At 40.9% G+C, this 25165-nt stretch overlaps 1 protein-coding gene across 19 annotated transcripts in view; it reads left to right on the plus strand.

Moving 5' to 3' along the window:
* The window catches only part of cacna1aa (calcium channel, voltage-dependent, P/Q type, alpha 1A subunit, a), a 90935-nt gene that overhangs the window by 43761 nt on the left and 22009 nt on the right, over nucleotides 1-25165 (plus strand). For 9 of the 19 annotated variants that reach the window (XM_061711359.1, XM_061711360.1, XM_061711369.1 and 6 more), the window contains exons 19-40: nucleotides 1460-1510; nucleotides 2318-2483; nucleotides 2676-3301; nucleotides 3391-3740; nucleotides 3871-4003; nucleotides 4840-4969; nucleotides 5067-5126; nucleotides 5217-5323; nucleotides 8273-8287; nucleotides 9852-9951; nucleotides 10107-10267; nucleotides 10475-10615; nucleotides 10696-10897; nucleotides 10994-11158; nucleotides 11380-11490; nucleotides 13184-13267; nucleotides 16928-17044; nucleotides 17196-17261; nucleotides 17493-17590; nucleotides 17771-17921; nucleotides 18054-18181; nucleotides 20085-20181. In XM_061711359.1, coding sequence (XP_061567343.1) covers nucleotides 1460-1510; nucleotides 2318-2483; nucleotides 2676-3301; nucleotides 3391-3740; nucleotides 3871-4003; nucleotides 4840-4969; nucleotides 5067-5126; nucleotides 5217-5323; nucleotides 8273-8287; nucleotides 9852-9951; nucleotides 10107-10267; nucleotides 10475-10615; nucleotides 10696-10897; nucleotides 10994-11158; nucleotides 11380-11490; nucleotides 13184-13267; nucleotides 16928-17044; nucleotides 17196-17261; nucleotides 17493-17590; nucleotides 17771-17921; nucleotides 18054-18181; nucleotides 20085-20181 — 3259 coding nt within the window. The remainder of the gene's footprint in view (nucleotides 1-1459; nucleotides 1511-2317; nucleotides 2484-2675; nucleotides 3302-3390; nucleotides 3741-3870; nucleotides 4004-4839; nucleotides 4970-5066; nucleotides 5127-5216; nucleotides 5324-8272; nucleotides 8288-9851; nucleotides 9952-10106; nucleotides 10268-10474; nucleotides 10616-10695; nucleotides 10898-10993; nucleotides 11159-11379; nucleotides 11491-13183; nucleotides 13268-16927; nucleotides 17045-17195; nucleotides 17262-17492; nucleotides 17591-17770; nucleotides 17922-18053; nucleotides 18182-20084; nucleotides 20182-25165) is intronic. The other 10 variants (XM_061711363.1, XM_061711373.1, XM_061711365.1 and 7 more) reach the window with 6 other exon arrangements.

The raw sequence follows: 25165 nt of genomic DNA on the forward strand, positions 1-25165 counted from the left end.
TGGGAAGTGTTTAATGTATTCTGGTTTAGTGAAAAAACGACATACTAAAATAGTATCATGACACTAAATTCACAAAGTTTGTTTTTCAACAGGACTATTCAGGAAACCTTACATGTAAATTTATACACATGCTGCAATCTTTTTGTTCTTGAGAAGCGTCTAGGGTACGGTTTAAATTTTGGATAAGCTCCAAGCAGTGCAGGCCTGCCACATGCCTTTCCACTGTCTCAGTGTGAATCCAAATCCCTAATTTGTGCTGTATAAAGAAAGGAAAGCAATTGAAATTCCACTGGAAATGGTCTATTTTTCCAAGCAAGGATTTCAAACTCCCTACCACCAGTGGTGCACGAAGAATCACTTAAGATATTCTGTGGGAGACTCAGGGAACAAGGCTTCCATGAAAGTTACATAAAACCAAGAGAAAAACAGTTGCAGGGCTACATAAGCCCAACTCTGAACATTCAAACACTCCCCCTCAAGCAGCCTTGCAAGTCAAGGAGAGTGCAGGGATTCAGCACCAAATCCATGCATTAGCTGTTAATTGCTTTAATTTTGCTTTTAAAATTGCTTTAGTTTTAATAGTTCAAGGCTGGACACGGTTTCACGGCTGTGATTCTGGTATCAATACTTCACACCTTCCACTATCTTTTGAAAACCATTTATCAGCTGCTCAACATGACTTAATCATGTCAGTGTTTGACTTAAACTAGCCACAAAAATCTTTGGCTTAAACTTTTGTGTACTTCAAAGATGATTAAATGTGTATAATACAGATAAAAGATATGAGATGCAGATAAATATACCTAAATAGAGAAAAATGAATAGTTCCCTGTTTTCTTATTTGCTTTTATAGGTTTATTCTATTCTATGCCGCTTTTGCTGTTTTACATAATCCCACATGAAATACGAAGCATAAAAAGAGGGACAATTTGTTAAAGCAGGTTGATCGTAAAGTTGTATGTATATATATAATATAGATGGAAAAAAAGGAATCATGAGAGGCAGTAATAACCGTCTGAAGACAGCATGGCATATATGGGACTATTTTTAATTTGAAAAAGGAGCAGACTGTTGAGGTGATGGTTTGTGTGAAAATCTGTTTGGATGCAAATGTTGTCATGTGCCTGTGTGCGTGAGGGATTGCATTCCAAAATGCCAGATCGTCTTGGCTTAAACTTTTTCTGGCGTTTGTTAAGTTTTGCATTTTAGACGTGTGAACCCTTTTCTTTTTTTAATTAAATGTTATTATTATTATTATTATTATTATTATTATTATTATTATTATTATTATTATTATTATTATTATTATTATATTTTCGGTAATGAGTTTCTTTTTACAGTCCGTTAATAAATAAAGCTGAATATTTTTTTTAAATGGTGGGTGGATGGCCCATTTTGGAATGAAATCCTCCTTCTGTTCTTTCGTGCCATCTCACTCACCAGCTGTTTCCCTCCTCAGCAACAAAGTACACAGTGAGTGTCACAACGCAACCGACCCCTTTCTGGACTGGTATTTATTTATTTGTTTATTCATTTCTGAATCCTTTCTGTTTGACTTTACGCCCATTTCTTGCTTTTTTTGTGTTGTAGAACAGCCTCCTGTCCTTTCCCCTTTTTGTTTTTCTGAACTTTCCTTTTTTGTAAATTGCATTCCTGGCTTTCTTTAGCTTTTTCTTGATTTGGCTCATTTTTAAGACGTACGTCATCTGTTGCCTGCACCTCGCAGTACGGCTGTTGCTTTACTGCGGTAGACTGCTGGGCCCCTGAGAGAAAAAGGAGTTAAAGTTAGTGCCGGTTTTGGAGGGTTAGAAAGGAGGTGGTCACTAAGAGTTTTTAAGTTTTTGGATGTGTCTGTATCAAAGGATACTCAGTCATATAAATCCATTTAACTTAGTGGAAATTCTGGGATGCTGTTTCGTCTTATTTTTCCTTTTTTGTTCGTGTGTGTGTGACATAAAGTTTATCAAATTTGTACACTTGAGTTGTTAAAGTATGGATTCTGATAGAAAATCCTGACCTTGCCTCAGTTTTATCCTCCACATTGTCCCCCAAAATAGTTTAACAAAGTAAGGCTGAGTGGCCTTATGCTTTGGGAAGCTGTGTAAACAGCTACAGTCTTGTTCTGACAAGATCTGCCCCGTCCTGTAGGTCTGTGGGCCCCAATGTGTCTTTATGTCATAGCTATTTTACGTACTTATATTTTTGTTCTTGGTTTTCACTTCATCACTTTCATGTCTTTGAGTGTTTCTTTACACGAAGTCAAGTCTACAACCACGCCATAATGCTGCCACTGCTGTCCTCCTTGCTTCATCTGCAGTAAAGATCAGCAGAAGAACAATAAAGGTATCAATAAGTCAGTGTGGGAACAACGCACCAAGGAGCTGAGGAAGCAGACTCTGGCATCGAGCCGCGAAGCGCTCTACAACGAGCTGGACGCTGATGACCGCTGGAAGGCAAGGAAAGGGAGGGAGGAGCAAAACAATGTAAAGGACAAGGCAAAAAAGCCCTTAGGCTTGTGCTATCAGTGTACACAAGCTGGCTGACATTTGTCAAATATGACAACAATCTGCAGCTTTTCCATTTTTCCATTTTTATTCTAGCTCAGAAATGAACCTTATAACTCAGTTTTTCTTCATTCCTTCCCCGTTTTTTTACGTCTTCTGCCCTCTTTGTAGGTCAACTTTTCACGCCACATTCGCTCCGACATGAAGACCCATTTGGATCGACCCTTAGTTGTTGACCCCCATGAGAACCGAAACAACAACACCAACAAGACGACTGCCAACAGCTCAGAGCTCTATGTCAGCAAGCAGCACCCTGCTGATGAGCTCCACAAGCAAACACGCATTCACGAGGATCACAGCCAAGTTGAAGGGGGTGGTGGCGGCGGTTCAGGACCATCCAGGCCTCCGCTGGATCGAGGGGAGTCGACAGAGAGTAGACGGAGCCGAAAAGGTGAGCATCACCACAAATCGCGTGTCCGGCTGGATGCTACGGTCATTCCCGGGCCGGGCTCGGAAGAGAGGCCTTCCAGACGCCATCACCACACACGGAGCGGCAGTCGGGGTGGAGGACAGTCGGAGCACAGGAAGCCCAGGTCACATCGAAAGAATGCTGAAGATGGTGAAGACGGTGGAGGGGAAGCTGGAAAATCGGGGCGACATAGGAGCAAAAAGGTGTCCGGGAGTGCGGAGGGAGAGCACGAGGGAGCCGGTGCTGGTGGCGAGAGGAAGCCAGCAAGAAATCGGCATGGAAATCCATCAGAGGGGGAGGGGAAGAGGATGTGCCAGCGCAGGAGGAAGTAAGTCTTTATTTTAATTTTTCTTTTATTCTAATGTCCTCTCACCCAGAAAGATAATCCCCCCCCTCCCTCCCTTCTTCCCTCTCTAGGGATTGCAGTGTCCCCAACCTCTCTACCACTCGTCCTATCCAAAAGAGTCTCTCCAGACAGAATAGCCAGTACAGCGAAGACATGGACAACCTCATGAATACCAAACTAGTATCTGGTTCCACTCCACCTGTCGAAAGTCGCCCTAATCCCGTTGCCAATCATAGGGTAGCCCCCGGCTTTGGATCTGCCTTCCATCTTGCCCATAGTGGCACTCATGGAAGTCTGGTCACGTTAGATAGCTACGGGAATATAGGACATCACCGTGCCAACAGTGTCATCAGACTGCCTCACCCTGACTACACAGCCATAGATATGCCAATTTTTCCATCCAAAAATGCCATACTACAAGGTAAGCTCAGCATGAAGGTGTGGTGTTTTTCCTCTACTGTCTTTCCTTTTTTTCCCTTTTTATTTACATTTTAAAAAAAAAAGCTTTTATTTTAACTCATATTAATCTATTGTCTCATCTTTTCATGCAGTCAACAAAAATGCCAACACAGAACCTCTGCCAACGAAGGAAGATAAGAGTGATGATGACGAGAAAGGAGCTGAAGGAGGACCTAAGCCCATGCCGCCATACAGCTCCATGTTCATCATGTCCACCACCAACCCGTAAGCGCACACATGAACATAGAATTATAAAAATGGCATATATGCAGGATAATGCACATGGTGAATTCATGAAATACATTCTGGAGGAGTTAACATTTGACACACTTGGAAACTATAAGGGGACCTATTATGGCATCTAATACCTATTTTAAACAGGCCTTGAATGTCTTAAAAACAAGCTTTTGATTGTTTTTGCTAAATAAATTAGAAATTCAGCCTCTGAGCCATGTCTTCAGCATCCCATTCTCTAACCTCATTATCTATGCTGGATTCTGAGTGGGCGGGGCTATGATAATGAGGCACTGTGCTGATTGGCTGCCTGAATGATGCGATACACCGCTATGAAAAAATGGCGGAAGCTCCGGCCGGAGGAGTTGTTGTGGGCGTGGTTTCACGCATCGGAGGCCAACCGATGTAAATCACATTTTAGTTACCTCAAGACAGGAGCAGAATCTGAACGGCTCATAGAAGTCACATCACACTGGATGGATCATCCGGGCGGCTGTACAGACACTGCAGAATTTGGTTGCTTTCCTCCTTCTCTGAGTTGGCAGGCTGAGGGGAGACCACTTTATATATATTAAAGCAAGACCTCATAATAGGTCCCCTTTAAGTTTAGTTTTTTCTTTTTCTTTAATTTTTCTTGATTAACTTGTATGTCTAAATGGAAGTAAAAATAAAAGTTTGACTTTGCTTTTGAAAAACCTGTTTCAAAAGGACTTTTGAAAGTTTTCTAAAACCAAATCCATACTGTAGTTCAGTTTGGACATATTGTCGCTGGTCTGACGTTATCAATATCATCTCAGAGAAAAACAAATGTCCTTGTGTGCTCCTAGGTTTCGTCGGTTATGTCATTACATCTGCACCCTCCGTTATTTTGAGATGTGCATCCTGCTGGTCATTGCTATGAGCAGTATTGCCTTGGCTGCTGAAGACCCAGTCTGGCCCGATTCACCTCGAAATAATGTAAGAAAGGATGCATGTTGTGTAACTCTTGTTTTACATACTGGAGTAGCTTTTCTCTCTATAACACAGTGAGTCAACTGGTCTTTTCTTTGTGCAGGTTCTCCGTTATTTCGACTATGTCTTTACTGGAGTTTTCACCTTTGAAATGCTCATAAAGGTAAGACAGTATTTAAAACCTAGAGTCAGTTTCTTTTGGATCCTCTTTACCCTAAAGTCATAACTTTCCCATGCTTTCTGTCTCTCGTAGATGGTAGATCTAGGGTTGGTCTTGCACCAGGGCTCTTATTTCCGGGACTTGTGGAACATCCTTGACTTTATAGTGGTTAGTGGTGCTCTGGTGGCCTTTGCCTTCACGTAAGTGTCCCCTCCTGCCTCCCCCCTTTCTCTCCTCTCCTTTGCTCCATCTCCAGTCCTGGCCTAGTCTAGCCTCACTGATAACTTCAAGTGCAGCCACCACTGGTTCCCCGTATTCAGCTCAGCCTTTCCTTTTATTCTTACTCTGTTATTTTTGTTCAATCTAACACATCCATTTTTCCACTTTTCTTTACAGTTCCCCACCCTCATTTAAACTTTTTCTCATTTGCTGTTATACAGTAGTACTCATGGCCATTTGTTTACATCTGGCCATGTTCTGACAGCTTTCTCCTTCCATCCATCTTTAGCTCCTGTATTCCTTCCATTTTTTTCATTTCCAGGCCCCTCCTCCTTCAAAGCCCCTCCGTAACCTGCTTTAAACCTCCATATATAAAAAACAAAGCAAAGTGCCCCAGCTTCCTTCCCCTATCCCTCCCCGTTCTTTCTCATGTGAGAGGTGAGGACCACCTTTTGCACCTGTAACCCTTTAGTGCCCAGGGCGTTCTAGAGTTAAAGGGCTCATTGCAAAGCCAGACCAGTTCATCCTGACTTCACTTCCCCCTTTTCCTCAAGAAAGCAGGTACCTTAAACTCTACTTCATCTGCATAGCTGTTATACTGGAAATGAATGAGGAATTTTACTTTTACATCATTTGGAAGAATATGAAGTGTAAAAGTAACAGTGCCTTTGGTAAAGTTAGATGTGCGTACTTTCTCCTCTTGCCAATCATACTGGTTTGCACTAAGTTCTTGTGATTTGTAGTTGATGTTGGCAAGCTAGGACGGGTTTCCGTCTTTCATCTTGTCTCTCAGCAACATCGAAAATGTTGATGCATAATCTGTTAAATGTTTATGCTCTCTTGGAATTTACTGGTATTCTACATCATTTGACCATAAAATGTGATCTGATCTTGATTTAAGTCACAATAATAGACAAACACAATGGTAACACTCAAACAATTATAGTTTATTGTGTTTGTATTGCTCTCGTTAAAAATTCACAGTGCTGGAAGAAAAACTGTAGCTGCTTGAACGTCCTCTGTGGCGTTGAGATCTTGCCTTTGACTGTGCAATTCCAAGGGATGGATTTCCTTTTCCTGGGGCTATTCTGTGGTGGATTTGGCACATTGCAAGTTGGATGATGACGCACAGCAATCACCAAAGTGCCAAATTGATGGTGTTCCAAACCATGAGACAGCAAAATATGATGTCATGATGCTGCTATCACCACACTTTGCTTTTAGGGATTATATGCAGATGTGAGCAGACTGTGCCATTTAGGATGAACATTAGATCACATTTTATAGCAAATTAATTCAGAGACTCAGTTAATTCCAAAGTGTTCACGGTTATTAATTATTAGCAGTACTGCTATGTTACTATACTGCATATAAATATATACAGTAAATATGTATGTTAATGTATGGATAGAAACTTGAACTGAAGTGAAAAATAAGTAATAATGTGATACATTTTTCATACCTAAGTATATAGCACAGTTTTAGTGAAATCAAGTAAACAAACTGCCGCCTTATATTTCTTTATGTTTTATTTTTTATGTCTTTTTTTCATTTTACATATATAAAAATGTCAAACTCTTTAGAATTGAGCTGACACCACTATAATCTAGGGGTTTAGAGATTATCTGCAAGCATGGGAGTATACACTTGGAATTAAGAAACTGCACAAAGTGCAAACTTGTACAATGTTTTTGCATGTCGACGCACTGTTCGGTTTTGGTTTAACTAAAAAAAAAATAATATATATGAATAATCCAGGTACACTTTGCTCTGTGGGTAGCACTCAATTTATCAGACTGGCTTTAGTCCAGGGTATAATCTCTGAAACGTATGTGTGTGTGTGCTTCTCACAAACATTTCCCCCTCTGTTTCAGTTGAATCTGTGTGTTTCTGTGTTTATACATCTGTGGAAGTCTGCCTTTAACTTTGTCTTTTACACCTCTTGTGTTACGTTTATACGTCTGTCATTTTTATTTCTGTAGTTCTTATGTCTGTTACCGGCTATATCTGGGGGAAAAGTTAAGTCTGTACCACGTTGCATGCAGTATTACAGTGTTGAAATTGATGGCATAAATGTTGAAATATTTGACCAATAGTTTTCCATTCATGTAAACCTGATTTAACGATGTGAGAATTTAACAACATTAATGTCTGTCGATGAGATCGGACCCGGTCAGAACAAACTCTTGTATGTCCAGATAGCAGCTTAATTCAATTACTAGAAATCCAGCAGCTCTCCAGAAAGGATCAGCAGCCTCGTTGGAGATGTTTATCGCTCCTTTAATCTAATTACTCACGTCTGAGGGCTGCATGTCCTTCTCACGTTTGCTGCTGTCCAGCTTATTTCTGCACTCGGGCGTAGAGTGATGTCCACACAGGATTCTGTCGCTAAAGTGAACGTCAGAATAGCAATATATGTTAAAAAATAAGTTTAGTATTGTTATGTTGAGTACGGTATGTTGATCTTTCCTACTATTCCCAGTAGCAGGAAGTTTTACTCCTGGACTTTAGCTTTATATATTTGGCCTTTCAAGGTTGAGTAGGTGATCATGTTATTCCTTAAAATAGTTTTTGCATTCTGGTTATAAATAATCACTTATTCTGAGATGAATACGAAAAATGTAATTTTTTTGAAGGTGATTTCCTCATTGGCACTTTTGTCACTAGTTAAGGACATACCTGGTCTTCAGACTCTATCAGCTACAGGTTGCGTGAATCTGCATGTTTGAGTGGGCTCACATTTGTAGGGTTAAATAACAACAGGCAAGCTTTCTGTTGTCTGTTTTTTTCCTTTCTCTGTCTCTCATGCAGAGTTTTTACCTTTTTTTCTGTGTCCATTTCTGTGTCTTTCTCCCATCTTTGGGCTTTTTGTCTCTCCTTTCCCTTTTTCTTGCTGTCTCTCACTCCTAACTCATTTGGATCACCAACAGAAGCGGCGCCGGCGGGTAAAGTTGTTACCTTATCTCCTCCTCATTTTCTCTCGCTGCACTGTCAGTATCCATCCTTCTGACAACAAACCTGTTTCCTTGTCAACCATCACGTATCTCGGCTGAAATTTATACTTGTCTATGGTTGAGTTGATTTTGATTCCCATCATGGAAAAACTCTGACTTAAAGATGACTAAACCTCATATTTACATGCATGATGTCTTCAGCTCGATCACAGTCGGGACACTTTGTACCAAAAAAAAAAAAAGGTTGGGGTGAGAGAAGGCAAGAGGAATTCTTAGGAGATCTTTTGGGACAGTTCTAACCAAAAGGTGAAAATAAGCAAAGTATCGAATTGTGCAGAAACTGAGGGTTTTACATAAACACGCCACGACACAAGTACATTGCTGTGTGTGCAGACTTGCACACAAAGACACACACTTGTACACAAACACCAGCAGTCTACCATCTGCTCTGACAGCTGTAAGAGCCCGGCAGCTGTGTGTGCAGCTGCTGCGTCTTCCGAGGGCCACTTTAAGGACCTTTAAACTTACTTTCTTCACCTTTATCTCAGCAGGTAATGCGCCTCACATTTCTATTTAAAAAAAAAAAGAAAGAAAAAAAATCTGTCATTTCGAACGTGTAAAAAGTTTCCAATTATGCTGAGAGGTTAGCACATTGATAGAGTAAAAGAAACACAATATAGTTTTTGAGGAACCCACTTGACTCCAAAAGCCCTTAAGTCAAGATTCCATGTTGTTTGAACAATACTGTAAACCCAGTTATCCTTCTAGAAATGAGCCCTAAGAAGAGAGAGTTTGGCTGTTCATTCAGGAGTTTACCATCTTTAGAAGAAGGGATAAAACCAAGTTGTGACTTCAATTTAATATTCTAAAATATTTTTTTTAACTTTATTTTGCAGTCTATTAATCTATTAGTCTAGTGGACAAAGCAGAAAAGCACTTGATCTTAATTTTAAGGGGTTGCAGTATTTATTTCTTCCTGAGTTCACAACTAAACTCTCTCCTCAAAATGTCTCAATTAATAATAAATTTCCATCACTTAGACTGCTGCTGAAAAGAAAGAAATAATGATAAAGTAAAGCAAGATTTCAATGCAGCATGGATAGATTTCACCATTAGCTGGGCATGTGCAAGCCACAGCTTTAGCATCTTTGTGAAGCATTGAAATATGTTGCAAAGTAGACAAATAGTGCTACCAGATAGCATTCGTACAGGAATGATATCAGCATGTGTTGTACTTGTAAAAAAAAAAAACACCTAACTCTAGCATGTAGCTACAATGCTAACCTCAGTGCTAACTTCACGCTTAGAAGTAAGACTGAAATGTAATATGATAGCAATACTGCATGTGTTGCTATGTATTCAAACCAGACGCAGTTACTCATTTGGAGTTAACTCGGATCCAGAACCCATGAAGGAATGGCTGCCCGCTCCCATTTTGGAACTAACAGGACTGAAACCGTCACATACGGCAGACCTTTAACTCGCGTTTGTGTTTCTTTGTTTTGGTGTGTTTGTGCGTGTGTGTATGTGTGTGTGTATAAATGACCGATTTTAGGGGGAGCAGTACATCAAAAGACTTAAGCACCATCAAATCTTTGAGGGTGCTGAGAGTGTTGCGTCCTCTGAAGACTATTAAACGTCTTCCCAAACTCAAGGTATGTTTGCACAGGAAATATTTGTCCTCAGACTTTATCAGACGTTTATAGAACTAAAGGTGCTCAACATCTCAAAAGATAAGGTTGTTTCTTTCTTTCGTTGCACATCTGGGGACCAAATCTTTTCCTGTGTTGTGCTCTCTCTCTCCCATCAGGCTGTGTTTGACTGTGTGGTTAACTCCCTGAAGAATGTGCTGAACATCCTGATCGTCTACTTACTCTTCATGTTCATCTTCGCTGTGGTGGCTGTGCAGCTATTCAAGGGCCGTTTCTTTTACTGCACGGATGAATCTAAAGAGTTTGAGCGTGACTGCAGGTCAGGAAGTATAATCCAAATGCTCCAGTCACCTGCATGACATTTAGCTTCGTCTACTTTTGTGCATCATATTTTTGTAATACTTCAGGTGTCTTCTTCCCTTACTCTGTGTCTTCAATGTCTGCTCAGAAATGCCAAAAATGCACAAGTATGAGACAAGTCTTCCCCCATTACTCATAGCGGTAAATGTTAATATTTGTATTTCAGAGGCGAATATCTGGTATATGAGCGTGATAACGAAGTGAAGGCGCAGAAGCGGGAATGGAAGAAATACGATTTCCACTATGACAATGTGGCTTGGGCCCTTCTCACCCTCTTCACTGTGTCCACTGGAGAGGGGTGGCCGCAGTGAGTATACATGAGCATTTGGGGTTCACCTGTTCACCTGTGCTTTCTGAAAACCTAAACTAAGCTCTGTATCACCACAGGGTACTGAAACATTCGGTTGATGCGACCTATGAGAATCAGGGCCCCAGCCCCGGTTACCGGATGGAAATGTCCATCTTTTACGTGGTGTACTTCGTGGTCTTCCCCTTCTTCTTCGTCAACATTTTCGTAGCTCTTATCATCATCACCTTCCAGGAGCAAGGAGACAAGATGATGGAGGATTACAGTTTAGAAAAGAACGAGGTGAGGAATGATTAGAGGTGAGGGGAAATGTCTAATGTCACGGATGGTCACAGAGCAAACAAAACAACCAAACTGTGTTTTTCTCGTTTTTGACAGAGAGCATGTATAGACTTTGCCATCAATGCCAGGCCTCTGACACGCCATATGCCTCAGAACAAGCTGAGCTTTCAGTACAAAATGTGGGAGTTTGTGGTCTCGCCCCCATTTGAATATACCATCATGGCTATGATTGCACTTAACACGGTCGTGCTGATGATGAAGGTAAAGCTTTTGCTGACATGAACATCTAAGTATCTGTTTTAACCTGCCTTTCTCTTAAAAACACATTAAACTGGGCTGTTTTAGATATTTCTGTTATACTGTTACACATTTGATTGACTCTTAACAGGATGAGCTTAGATTTGTCTCTGCATGTATTTATACTCACCCTTTTCCTGGTGGTGTGTGTGTATGTGCGTGTGTGTGTGTGTTCTTGTTTCTAGTATGACGGAGCTTCTGACACCTACGAAGCTGTGTTAGCCAACCTGAACATAGTGTTTACCTCCCTCTTCTCTTTGGAGTGTGTGCTCAAGATCATTGCCTTTGGAGTACTGGTGAGTTTATATAAGTATCTGCTAGAGTTTTGTGAGAATATACTGTTCAATCATATCTTTCTGAATCACAAGAATCATACCAGTTGTTGTGATATGTGGTTTCACTGTCTTGGCATGAATTTTTAAGCTTGGCCAGTATGTTGCTAGTATACAAGAATGTCCTTTGAAGGTGAAATGTAACAAGAAAGCCACCCAGATATATTTTATTTAAGGCAAATTATGTTACCAACATCCAAAATCTTACTCCACCCTTATTTAACTCTTCGGGGAAACTATTCAGTTTTTTTTTTGTTTTTTTTTGTTATAATCTATCTTGAAAAGGTACTTAAAGCTACTCTAAGTAAGTAAGCTCAATAATCAGTGCTTTCAAAAGGACTACAACGTAAAAAAAAAAAAAAAAGCATTTGGCCAACTCTTAGTTCAATCTAATTGAAGGCCTTTGCTGCAGCCCTGTCACAGTGTCACACGATGAATTGTTTCCATTATTGTCTGCATATTTCTCTAGAATGGTTGGAGGGTGGGGGGGGTATTTTGGGGTTTAAAAAAAAATGCAAAGATGCAAAGAAATAGGAAGTCAGCAGTAAAGTGTGCCGTTACTGGGGCTGCAGAGGAGGCTGACGAGCAAAATATGGATAGGGGAGATATTTTGGGGATGAGTGCTGAGAGGAGATAAAGGAAAAGAGGGGGAACAGTAAGAGAGTAATTAGAGGAATGAAAGTGAATGACATATAGCGACAAAAATAGAAGCAAAGATTAGACAGAGGGTGGTGATTAAACGAGAGAGGATTTGAATCTCGGAGAAGGAGCTTGAACAGAGTGTATATCATAAACATGAGTATCCATCCCTTAGAGTCGTGTGTGTGTGTGTGTGTGTGTGTGTGTGTGTGTGTGCGTGTGCGTGTCAAGGTGGTTTATTTTGATAGCCACCTCCCTTGTCTAATGCACAGTTTGGCTGCAGGGAGGATGTAGGAACAGTACTCACTCATCAGTATGTCCTGACCAGCCATGGGTCTTTCTCTTTGGGTCATTCTCCTTTTAGATTTAGATTGCACATGTTAAAACTCTAGTAAAGTACTATGGTTATATAATCTATGTGTATGGAAATATATTTGTTAATTGATAAAGTATTTAGAGATATAGGTAGAGGGCTATAGTACCGAATGAGTTGTTCTGCTTAGTGCCATACAATGACATGGGATGTTTGATGGCTGTCGTCTGATGCAGCACATTTCCTCCCGCGTGTGTCTGCTGCCATCAACCCAACAGGCTTTAACTGGTTCATTTGTCTCATCTAATTTCTTGCTGGTCTTGTCTGAGCCTGACATGTGTTTTTCACTTTCTTGTTCACTTTCTTCTTCTCTATAACGCTTGCTCCATCTTTTTTCACACTCTTTACCTCTGTATCTTTTATTGTGATATTATTCATTTCTCATTTTAATATCACCTCATTTTGCTTATTCAAACATGTCTTATCTGCATTTCATCTCCTCCCTGACCCGTTTGTCAATATCCTTCCTACCTTCCTCCATGTCTGATTTCCCACCACATCCACGTTCTTCTGCTTTTCACTGTCACCTCGTTGCACGTCATCTCTTTCCTTTACCACTTCCTATTCCTCTGTCCTCGCTGTCCCTGTAATACCTCTCTTTCATACTTCTTCTACTCTGTCGTCTCTCTTTTGTTCTGATCACAGAATTATTTCAAAGATGCCTGGAATATTTTTGACTGTGTGACAGTTCTGGGCAGCATCACTGACATCCTGGTCACAGAGCTTGGGGTAAGTTGCTGAATCATAGACATTCTTGTGAAGATGTATAGGATTTTTATTCATCTGACATGATTTTAAATGAGTAAAATGTGTCTGACTCGAGTATTTAATCAGTCAAGTTTGTATATTTTCACACCTATCACTTTTTACTTTAAAACGTGTTCTAGACAAGACAGAGTACACGAGTAAGACATTATATTTGAGTCAAGCACTACTCAGTCATTCCTGCCCATCTCTTAAAAGTCTTACATAAAAGTCCCTGGTGGTGGGATGGGGATCCAGCTTGCCAGTCCTGACCCACTGACAGCTTGGAGGATGCTGATGCTCTACAGCAGTGGTGTCCAATTCCAGTCCTCAAGGGCTGCTGGCGTGCATCTTTTAGATGTTTCCCTGCTTCAACACACCTCTCTCAAATTAGTGCACTACTGCCAGACTTACGTAGACCTTGATGACAAGCTGAGCTGATTTGAGCAGGGAAACATCTAAAATGTGCAGGACAGCAGCCCTCGAGGAACTGAGGACCCCTGCTCTACAGCAAACCACGTCACCAAGTTGAATCAGACCTCTATTCATCACTGCGGATGAAAGTTTGGAGCTCCAATTTAAAGGGGACCTATTATGGCATCTAATACCTATTTTAAACAGACCTTGGATGTCTTGAAAACAAGGTTTTTATTGTTTTTGCTAAATAAATTAGAAATTCAGCCTCTGAGCCATGTCTTTATCATCCCAGTCTCTAACCTCATTATCTATGCGGGATTCTGAGTGGGCGGGGCTATGATAATGAGGCTCTGTGCTGATTGGCTGCCTGAATGACGCGATACACCGCTATGAAAAAATGCCGGAAGCTCCAGCCGGCGGAGTTAGTTGTGGGCGTGGTTTCACGCATCGGAGGCCAACCTCTGTAAATCGCTCCCGTCGTTACGTAGCGAAAGGGAGCAGAATCTGAACGGCTCGTAGAAGCCACATCACACTGGATGTCTCATCCGGGCAGCTGTACAGACACTGCAGAATTTGGTTGCTTTCCTCCTTCTCTGAGTTGGCAGGCTGAGGGGAGACCACTTTATATATGTTAAAGCAAGAAAAACCTGTTTTTCATAATAGGTCCCCTTTAAAATTCTTAACAGTTAATAAAAAAAACCCTGAATAAAGGAACAAAACATGGCTCCCTTTAAAGCATTATAACCTGAAATAAAAAATATTTGAGTCACACCAGAGCTAGCTGCTATGATTTACTTAAAAAACATCCATATTAAGTTAAAGCTGCATTAACATGAAAGTTAGACTTGTTTATTGTTAGCTAGATTAAAGCCCAAAACTATATGGCATTTCCAAAGTACTGTGATTTACCTGTTTTGTTTGATGGAGTTTCTGATGTCAATGATTCAAGATTATATTTAAAGAGTAGACTACTGTAGCTGGATGTTCTTTATACATAGCTACTCTGTTAATCTCTCTTAATAGTTGTTATCAGTTCCATACAGTTGTACATAAATCTGTACACTGACACGTACTACGGTTCTGATTTGTGTCTGTAATGACTGTCTTGTTTTTTTTTTCTTTTCACATGCTTTCTTTAAATCGTCCACAAACTTTAACGACGACCTACCGTAATCTACTTTGCCCGATCCCCTTCTCTCCCCTCCCCTCCCCAACAACACCTACTACTTGCTGTGGTTCCAACTCAATCAAAATGCACTATGAATCCTCTGTGACCACCCACGGTTACTGGCTTGGTCTGGTTGCTCTTCCGATCAACCAAAAATCCCCAAATTTGCTGCTATAAACCATATGTCTGCAACATCCACGTGTAGATGGTTTGTATTTTTATTTCTTTATTTTTTTGGGAGATTTCTTTTCCTTTTTTTTTTGTTTTCTGCATCCCAGCCAAGAATGTGGCTGTAAAATAAGCATGCGTTGCCTGACTCCAAGCACCCACAACACTCACTGCATATCCTTTACTAAGAACTAATGATCAGTTTGTAAAGGATTGGACTCTTACGAATGAGTGGAATAGATTGCAGCATCTATCCACCGAGATCAAAGCTGTCATTAAACAAACAAATAACGTACATGCATTCACTTCCATATATGACGGAGAGTTTTCACTAACGACAGAGTCCAAAGCTTTGCCCCTGGCAGAGAGAACAAGCCCTGCATGATGATCCTTGCATGTCTTTGGCAGGAGCCCATCACTTTAACAACACACACATTTCCGCACTCACAACGATGTGTTATATGCAGTACAGTAAAGGAACCTGCATGTTTCTTTTTTCTTTTGCGCCGAGTGTCAAATGTTGTCTTTTGTGTCTTTACGCTTGTAAGCAGTTGAAGAATAAATCCTAAAAGCTTAGATGTCCTATTTGTGAAAGTTTAAATGACATTGGCAGGATGGAAAAACAAATCCTGTTTTGATTACAATAATAAATAAAAAGGAAACTGTAAGTCTTTATTTATTGCAGCTATACAAGGTCTTATAGGCAGTATTGGAGGTATATTGTGTATGCAGAAGATGACCATTTTTATATCTTATGTTAACCAGTTAAATTATCCACATGTGCGTCTCAGCCACAACTTGAACCGTGCTGCAGCTGCTTGTCATGTCGAGTTTAGGCTTGGTGCCCATTTTCAGTCTTTTTTCCTTAATCCCCACACCAGTCACGAGACACATGCAGCTGCATGTGACTGGTATCTGGTGGTTTTAACTTGCAAACTGACAGTTTTCATGTTTTTACTTTTCAAATCATGAAGCCTGTGGATTACAGGAAAATGTATTTATTGCTGCTACCAAAGGTATCTCTGTGTAAAAAGATTGTGCATGCAGCGGCAGCATGACAAATTGGGTGGTGTGAATGCACCTCCATGGTGGCGAGAGACTAGTTGGTTACTGAAACCCTCAACGCACATGCTGCCCTGGTGTTCTGAAGCTGACGTAAGCCAAATCATCAGGCCGTTGATACTGGAGAAAACCAATAGCTCACCTTGAACATAATCCCTTTTGTTATTCTTTGACTGTGACATCACAAGCGTGTAGGGCATGGCTTCTTCTATTCTGATTGTTGTAATGATGCACGAGCTGCTGCTGAATTTGCTGCTTTGTCTTGGACTAGTTTGCACCTGCATGCTGGAAACTTGCTGCACTTTAATAGTTGCATACTTGCCTTGGGAGAATTAGTGCATTTGGTTGTCTTTCCAAGAAAACGTCCTGACGTCCCTGCACTGGAACTACTCACCAATCCTACCACGACTACTAATATTATATCCCCAACTGAATGAAACTCTAGTGACATTTGGATGGTTTCCTTTTCCCTGTGTTGCATCGTTTGGTTTTGTCTGACCTAATGGAAATGAAAAGCTTGTTGGAGCCTTGCTGACTTGAGTTTGGTTTGCTTTGACTTGTTTGAGTCCTGATTATTTCATTTGTATTGACTTTGAATTCCCATCAGTTTGATTTTAAACAGCTTTTTTTCAGCTTTGTTTTGGTTGTTTGGGTTATTAACATGTTTGCACACTATGCAGTGCAACTGACTACTCTTTTGTGTTATTCCAACCCCAAATCCGCACTCTCCCCACGTCATCCTTTTCTGTTAATTCCTTTCCCCCTTTCCTTTCCTATCTTCAACTTCTCCATCTTTCTTTATCTGCGGTCATGATGTGCCCATGCTGTAGGATAATTTCATCAACCTGAGCTTCCTAAGGCTGTTCAGGGCAGCTCGTCTCATCAAGCTGCTGAGGCAGGGGGAAACCATTCGCATCCTGCTTTGGACCTTCGTTCAGTCTTTCAAGGTTTACTTTAATTGAATAACATAACAAATTGACAAATATATACATGAATTCATAGATGCGTGCTCAACACATTTTTATGTATACACAACCTTTCTAATGTTAAAGCTTTAATACATACTTATTACCAAACAATTCATGTATATCTCCTCAGGCTCTGCCTTATGTCTGCCTCCTTATTGCCATGCTGTTTTTCATCTACGCCATCATTGGGATGCAGGTGGGTGAGAGCATCAACCTAAAAACTCCTGCAGAGCTTTCAGAAAGCCTTTAAGGAAAAAAAAGTTACAGTCTAATTATGACGAAGAAGAAACAATAGAGAGGAAGGTTATATAACGTTACGGAAATTGGGGACTATCACGTGCTTTTCAAAGTTACTTTGGGATTAGTATTTAAAGTCTTTATGAATGGCATGGTTTTTAATGCTACTGTAACACCAACTGTTTGACAGCTCTTTGGAAATATTGCAATTGAAGAAGATGGCGAGAGCGCCATCAACCAGCACAATAACTTCAGGACCTTCGTACAAGCTCTGATGCTTCTCTTTAGGTGATTATTTGCTTTTTTGTGTAATGATTGCCTGAATACGTATATGTACAGAATATAGTGACTTATTTCCAAGCGTTTTTAGCAAATGTTTGCTGCCAAAATGACTTTTTTTTTTATTTATTTTGGAGAACTCCTTACAAACTCTTGTGTGAATCAGGGACCGTTTTTGTGCACTTGCAGGAGTGCAACAGGAGAAGCATGGCATGAGATCATGCTGGCGTGTCTGGGGGGTAATGACTGTGACCCCCTGATGCAGAATGACAAACCTGAGTGCGGCAGCCAGGTTGCCTACCTCTACTTTGTCTCCTTCATCTTCTTCTGCTCATTCTTGGTGAGCACAGGCTTTATAAATCTGCACCCTCTCACGCGAAATCCCTTAAAGAGCTTAAATTAAAATATAATTCTTTCGAGTATTGAGTGTTTTTTTGTCTTTCCTCCCTTCTGCATGTGTCTTCGTGTGTAGATGCTGAATCTGTTTGTAGCCGTTATCATGGACAACTTTGAATACCTGACTAGAGATTCATCCATTCTGGGACCTCATCACCTGGATGAGTATGTCAGGATATGGGCCGAGTATGATCCTGCTGCCTGGTGAGTGCTAACACTCACATGCAGAGATGTTATATCACTCATCAGATACAAAAAACTCGAAATATTTGGACGCATAATCCAAAACATGTCACGTTTAGTTCCTATATTATAGCAAACACATAAAATTACAAAGACACCGTTTGAATGCTTACATTAAGATTTATCAAATGTTTTATTGTATGTTTTTGCAGTGTTTTCTTTAACAAATCTGCTCAAACAGAGACAGGACCAAGCAAAGTCAGTCTTCGCGTCACAGTGATTCTGTGAGAGTCAAGATTTTAGAATGGAAAAGAAAAAAACAGGAGTAAAAAAAATACAAGCATCAGCTAGTTAAAACAAAGCGATGCTCTAATGGAACAGCTGCAAGGGGGCTGGAACGGAACTGAGTATAACCTCATCGGACATCAGGTTATCTCTGTCACACCGTTCAACCCCTCCCCACTTCTCCTCCCTCTGCTGTAATCTGTCATGAGAAACCCTCCCCTCTTTCCTAAAACTTCTCCTTTTCCTGGAATCTGCATACTAGCAAAAACTTAACGTGGCAACGTCTACACTCCCGACAAAACCTCCCTGTAGTCTAAGTGTCACCTGTAGACATGCTAAGTTTCCTGGTATCTGCATTCCAGTGCCTGTGTGTTGCCCTTAATGCTGTCCTAAAGACTATAGACTATAGACTGGAGCAATCTCCAAATTTACAGGAAAGATTGCTTTGGTTGAAAATCAACTGCAGGAACTTTACCCTCAACTTCCTCCTTTTCCACCTCAGGAACCAAGGGCTAAACAGATTACCGGGAGAAGAAATGCAGGGCTGGACGTTTTCCCTATTGGTCACATATTCCCAGGATGTTATAGCCACCTCTCACACTCAGTCATAGATATATGTGCTAACTTGTTAACTGAGTCATTCATGCCCACTTTAATCCTCTCAGAAGACACGAGGCCCATCGCAGGCTGCAGTGGTGGAGCATGCACCAGGAGAATGAGGAGATACCCTGATTGTGATAGAAAGCAGTGAATGTATTTGATAAAACATTATCCAAATATTTCATAGAGCTTACATCCTAAGACACAAGTAAAAAGCACAACAGGAGAAATGTGTGACACTGATAGATTTTGCAGTCATTGGCCTACAGTTGGGGTGTGCTTCCTGGTTTGACCGCTGTGTAGATGGCGGGTGATTAAAGGAGATGTCATGTGCCTACCTGACCTTAGACATCAGCCGTAATGCAAAAGAACCTGGGCTTTTCCTTAAGAAGCATTCTGGGCCGTTCAGGGGGATATTTATCAAAATGCACATTTTGGAATTGTATTGTCATAATAATAACAGACTGAAAAAAAGTTTTATTCCAAATTGATGAGCAGCTTTTCGTTATTTAACCTGGCATTGCCTCATTGTAGCAACATTTCTTTTCTCAAACAAACATGCGCAGGCGGGACAAATGACACATGGTGAACACCGAACATATATTTAAGAGGGAGTAAACCCGCACACCACGAGCAGCTATTAAGCAATTACCAAGCACATGGTTTTCCAGTGTGTGGGCTAATCCTTTAACCATACATTGCACACCACTAGTTAGGAGATGTTTTGGAAAAGAAGAAGGCAAGAGGCATGAAAATAAGGAGGAGACAGAGCAACTGAAAAAACCTTGAGATTTTGTAAAGTACTGGCAGTGCTAAGGGCTACATTAAAAACAATGTGCCATGCTGTGTTTTGATGTATGTATTCAAGTGTTAATGTCTCAAGAGTCATTCTTTTACGATATTGCAAATTATTTTTGGATACTGTGTTCTTCTTGTCAATCTTGTGCTCTTCCTCCCAATATCCTCTTTTCTTTCTGTGTGTGTGTGTGTGTTTTTCCTGTTTATGTCTGTGTTTAACTCCCCTGTATTCTTCTTGCAGCGGGCGCATACATTATAAGGACATGTACAGTTTATTGCGAGTTATCGACCCGCCTCTCGGCTTAGGCAAGAAATGCCCCCATAGGGTGGCCTGCAAGGTTTGGCTTCCATTCAAATGAAACCTCTCAACCACACTTGCTAGCCACAGCATCCAGGAATGGAGTGAATGCTGCTTTGTTTTCAACATTTAGTTCTTTCTGTTCTTTTTCATTCCAACCTACAACTTCTTTTCCGTCATTACTGACTTGCATTCTGAACTGCTCAGAGAATGTGCGGGACAATGCAGACACCCAGGAAAGCATGCGAAATGCACAAACTGACACTGGGAACGCACATCGAATTTTTTTTTGCCACATTGTAAAATGGACTTTTTTCTTTTCTTTTTTCCATTTTGAATCGTTTTGTTTCTTTTGCTTGCTCGGAGCCCTGGCTAGACTATAGCAAACCATGGTTGCCCACTGTAGTGTTGCATTGTTCTTGGTTTTTTTGGGGGGCTTGGGGGAAAGACAGAAACTGCATTGACACCCCTTCCTCTTCCTCCCCTCTCCCGTGTGAGCAGGCGCAGCTTGCCGCCTGCTGCCAAACTCTTCCCTGTTGGTCTTTGAACATGCACACACTCGCTCACACCGACTGAACTCACAGGGGCATGCAAACGTTTGGGCACACCTGGTCAGAAATTCAACTACTGTGGATTTTTTAAGTGGAACAGAATGGGGCTTGATCTCCAAAAGGCATAAATGATGTTAAGTATTAATTAAAGTTATAAAGATTTTTCTTTTTCAACATGTTAAGAAAGATTAATGTATCATCTTTTCACCCAGTACAGATTTTTTAGCAAATCCAGCTGGAAAGAAGATGATTCTGTCTCACATCAGGAAAGCATTATCCTTCTGTCGTACAGCTCGAGAGCAGAAAAAGAAGGAACATAGAACGATTCAAAAGAGATTTTCAGATCAGATCAAGTACAGTCAAGCAATTTATCATGTGGGTGTGGTTAATTATTTAACCACTTGCAAGTGATTAGATGCTAATTGAAATAATTGATCGCCACAAAGCAGGGTCAGAAGTTTGTAAGTGGACTTCTGAACACGTCTGGTGTGTTTTTGAAACAAATCCTGTGGACCTTTTATTGCTGATAAGCAGACTTGTGAATCAATTTTTGTTTGCATTTTTGTTTCAGCCAATGGAAATTAAATGTACAACACGGTAACGGTGTAACCCAGATCTACATGAGATACCTCGGAAGGCAGTTTTGTTAACAAACAAAACAACAAATGAAACAGTCTTTTCTGACATTTCAAGGCGATGAGCTTAGCACATTTGATTTTATGCTTTTTGGAAATGAGTTTGTCTTTAACTCACTAAGCCAGGATATCCAAACCTTTGCATTCTTCTTCTTACTCCTTTATAAAGAATTATATTAAAATCCTGAGGAACATTTAATTCTTAAATTACAATTCTCAGCTTCTTCTTGCTGTTTGTTTTCTTCCTCCCTTTTCGGTCAGAACAAGGGGAAGAAAATACAGCAACCCAGAGAAAAGACAGAGCCAAAGTCTCTCCAAATCAGCCCAAACAGCTTCTACCTGTTATATTATTTCTATTCTTGTTTTCCCACTTAATTTGTTTTTGGTAATTTTCCTCTCTCCTCTCTTATATCCGTCTAAATATCCAGTTATCTATCTTCATCTCTATAACTACCACTACTCTCTGCTTCTCTTGTGTTAATGGGGTGGTGGCTCGGGCTGATGGTGCAGTGGCAGGATCAGTTGCAGGGAAATGTATGACATGCTGAGGCACATGAGTCCTCCACTAGGCCTCGGGAAAAGGTGTCCAGCACGGGTGGCCTACAAGGTTAGAAAGGCCGTTTTTTTTAACCTGAGCCTTCTATGGGTGTCATGGGATGTGGGGAGGTCATAAAGGGGGGGCACAGACTTAAGCGCTCAAAGTGGTTGTAACCTTTAGTGTCATCATTGTTTCCTTGGTTCTGTTACTGCTTTTTTTTGTGTGTGGAAAGTCACGGTGGGCTGGTTGATGTTGTGGCGTTGTGTGACGACATGGAATCGCTGGGTGGAGGTAGCAGGACACTTACGTCCAGGGGTTCAGGTGGGATTGCGTATCCGCAGGAGGGAACGAAAAAGAGGGGCCTTCTCAGCTCGTTTGCACCGTTGCACGCCCAGACTCACGTATACAAACATGTAAAAGCTGTACACCTGGTGAGCAGTCTCTTTTTCATATATTTTCTGTAGGGTGATGATAGCATGTGTATACATTATTGCAATCAACTTTTCACCAACACATTCTTACACGCCAGCATGCACGTGCAGCAGGGTTGGGAAGGTCCGCCAGACTTACGTCCTCTGACTCGCTCCATCCTGTGGATGACACACATACACACACACACACACGCATACAAAGACACACACTCAGAATTCGGCCATACACAGATATTTTTCCATTTCTCAAGGTAGAGAGAGCAGGAGGCCTCATGTCAGTGCTGTGTTTTCTTCAGAGAGCCTTTGGTCGCCTTACAGAAGCAGTTCTTTTTCTGTCACTCTTAATGTGGCAGACCCCGAGCAGCCTTCTCTATCTGCAAGTCCTTGTATCTCTTTGTTCTTTGGTTCTGTCGTCAATGCAGTTCTATTCTGTTTCCAGCCCCCTTCATCTTTGCATATTGCTCCCCTTCCCACGCATACACGCTCCCTCACCTGCCTTCTGCATGGCTGATATCCACCCCCACCTCCTCCCCTCCTCCACACCTTCCCGTCAAAAGACCATACAGATGCAAAGATCTCACATGAACTATTTTCAAAACAGAAACATGCTGACTGATAAGGATATTCGTGATATCATGTGTTCTCGTGTGATCAGCTTCCCAGTTTCATGAGAAGTCATTGGCAGCTCTCTATGAGCCCTGGGGTGGGAGAAGGGTGGCTGGGGGCTTCCAGCCAAACAGCCTGTAAACACAAGAGATCGTTCCATTCCCAATCACCACTTTATCTCCAAAAGGCTTTGGGCAAATAGTACTGACTTTTTATACTATTTATAATTGCGAATTAAAAGGGACCTTAACATGAATGCAGTAAATAGTATGTCAGACCCACTCGATTTTTAACTGGATATGTTGATTTTTCAGCTTAAATTAATCTGATTGCACCAGTAAAATTCAAGATCCTCACAACTCATGTTGTCCTACATCTCAAAATCTACTTCTCCTTTAATCTTGGCTTTATTTGAAAATCTATCTCTTTCAGCTGTCATTCCCTGCATCACATGCTCTTTTTTTTTCTTGCTTAAGCTTTTACAATTATCTTGTTTTTGAACTATAAGCCTCCTTCCTGAAATCAGGGAAATGAGCAAGTGCTGTTTATGCGTGGTTTTACACTGCCTGTGATCATTACTGCAGCAGTCCAGTGGTGAGCTAGTTAGCCCTACAGTAAGAAGGGTTCAGATCTCAGCTGGAGTGTTTCAGCGTGGACTGCAGTTCCACTCATGCTTGTGTGGGGATTCCCCGAGTACTCCAGCTGCTTCCCACAGTCCAACAGCATGTGTGTTAAGTTAATTGGTGAGTCTAAACCAGTGGTGGACAGTAACGGAGTAAATTTACTTGAGTACTGTACTTAAGTACATATCCAGAGGATTTGTACTTTACTTGAGTATTAGATTTCTTTGGTACTTATTACTCTTACTTGAATACATTTCCAAGACAAATATTTTTACTTTTACTCGAGTAAATTTCTAGGAAGGCTGAAAAGTACTCGTTACTTTCAGGTCTGCTCTTTTTTCTTCTTCCCTAAAAGCCTATTGGACACAAGCTGTTTTTGTCAAAGAAGGAGACCTATCACAGTGCACGCTCTCCACTGGGATGTACGTAAAGCGGAAATACGTCAAGCCTCCTCAAAACGATACCGCCAAAATAGCCTGCGTTTGTCAAGACAGAGCCGCAACAATGGCATCAGGAGAAGAAAGACAATCCGCTGAATCGTCTGAGTCTGATATTGAGTCGGACTCGGAGCAGGGACTTTCACAAAATCTTTGGCCGTATCTTAACTCAATGTTTGAGTTCGACCGAGTAAAAAACGAGGGCACAGACAAACCACAGACAAAATAAAAAAATTTAATTAAATTCAAATTAAATTAAAATTTAAAAATATAATAATTTACTGATGTGGAAAATAAGAAATGTACTATTACTCTTACTCTTACTTTTACTTAAAGTAAATTTAAAAGCATTTACTTTTGGATACTTAAGTACCTTTAAATGCAAGTACTTTTCTACTCTTACTCGAGTAATATTTTGACTGAGCTACTTTTACTTGTAACGGAGTAAATTTTGACCAGTAGTATTTGTACTCTTACTCAAGTACTGGGGTCGAGTACTCTGTCCACCTCTGGTCTAAACTGTCCATAGGAGTGACTATGCATCATAGCTTGTCTCTTTGTGGGTCTATTGTGGACTATTGACCTGTCCATCCCAAACCCCAGTTCTCGTCTGATGATAGTCTCCAGTGACGACAAATTGTTAAAGCGGATACAGGAATTAATAGAATATTTTTCCATAAATCATCTCTTTGTACGCCATACCTGACCTTTCCCCTCCAAACCACTCCACAGAATGATCCCTCAGCTATTTCTACTGAGTTTGGCTGTTGGTCTTCTACGTATTGAAGAAAAACAGCAGAATGTTCAGGCAGGACTGCTTTATAGTCCCTTTGTTCTTCTGTTTTTGGTCACTTCTTCTCTTTACGCAATCCACCTCATAAACTATTTATTTTCTTCTTCTATGATTTCTCCCTTAAGCTTTGCATTTCACATTTTATCTCTCTTTGCTGGAAGTATCAGCAGTTCCTTTCACATCATACATCTAGATTATGTTCACTCAAAAAATTATGCATCTTAGCAACAGGAGAACACCTCCATAGTACGCTTTTTTCTGTTTTGTTTCCTATTTCCATTTCCATGGTACACGGCTCTCTCTCTCTTTCTTTCTCTCTCTCTCTCTCTCTCTCTCTCTCTCTCTCTCTCTCTCTCTCAGCTATCAATCCTCCAAGCCTTTACCCATTTTTCACACATTAGACCTCAGAA

The sequence above is a fragment of the Cololabis saira genome, chromosome 21, assembly GCF_033807715.1.
Source record: "Cololabis saira isolate AMF1-May2022 chromosome 21, fColSai1.1, whole genome shotgun sequence".
NCBI lineage: Eukaryota > Metazoa > Chordata > Actinopteri > Beloniformes > Belonidae > Cololabis > Cololabis saira.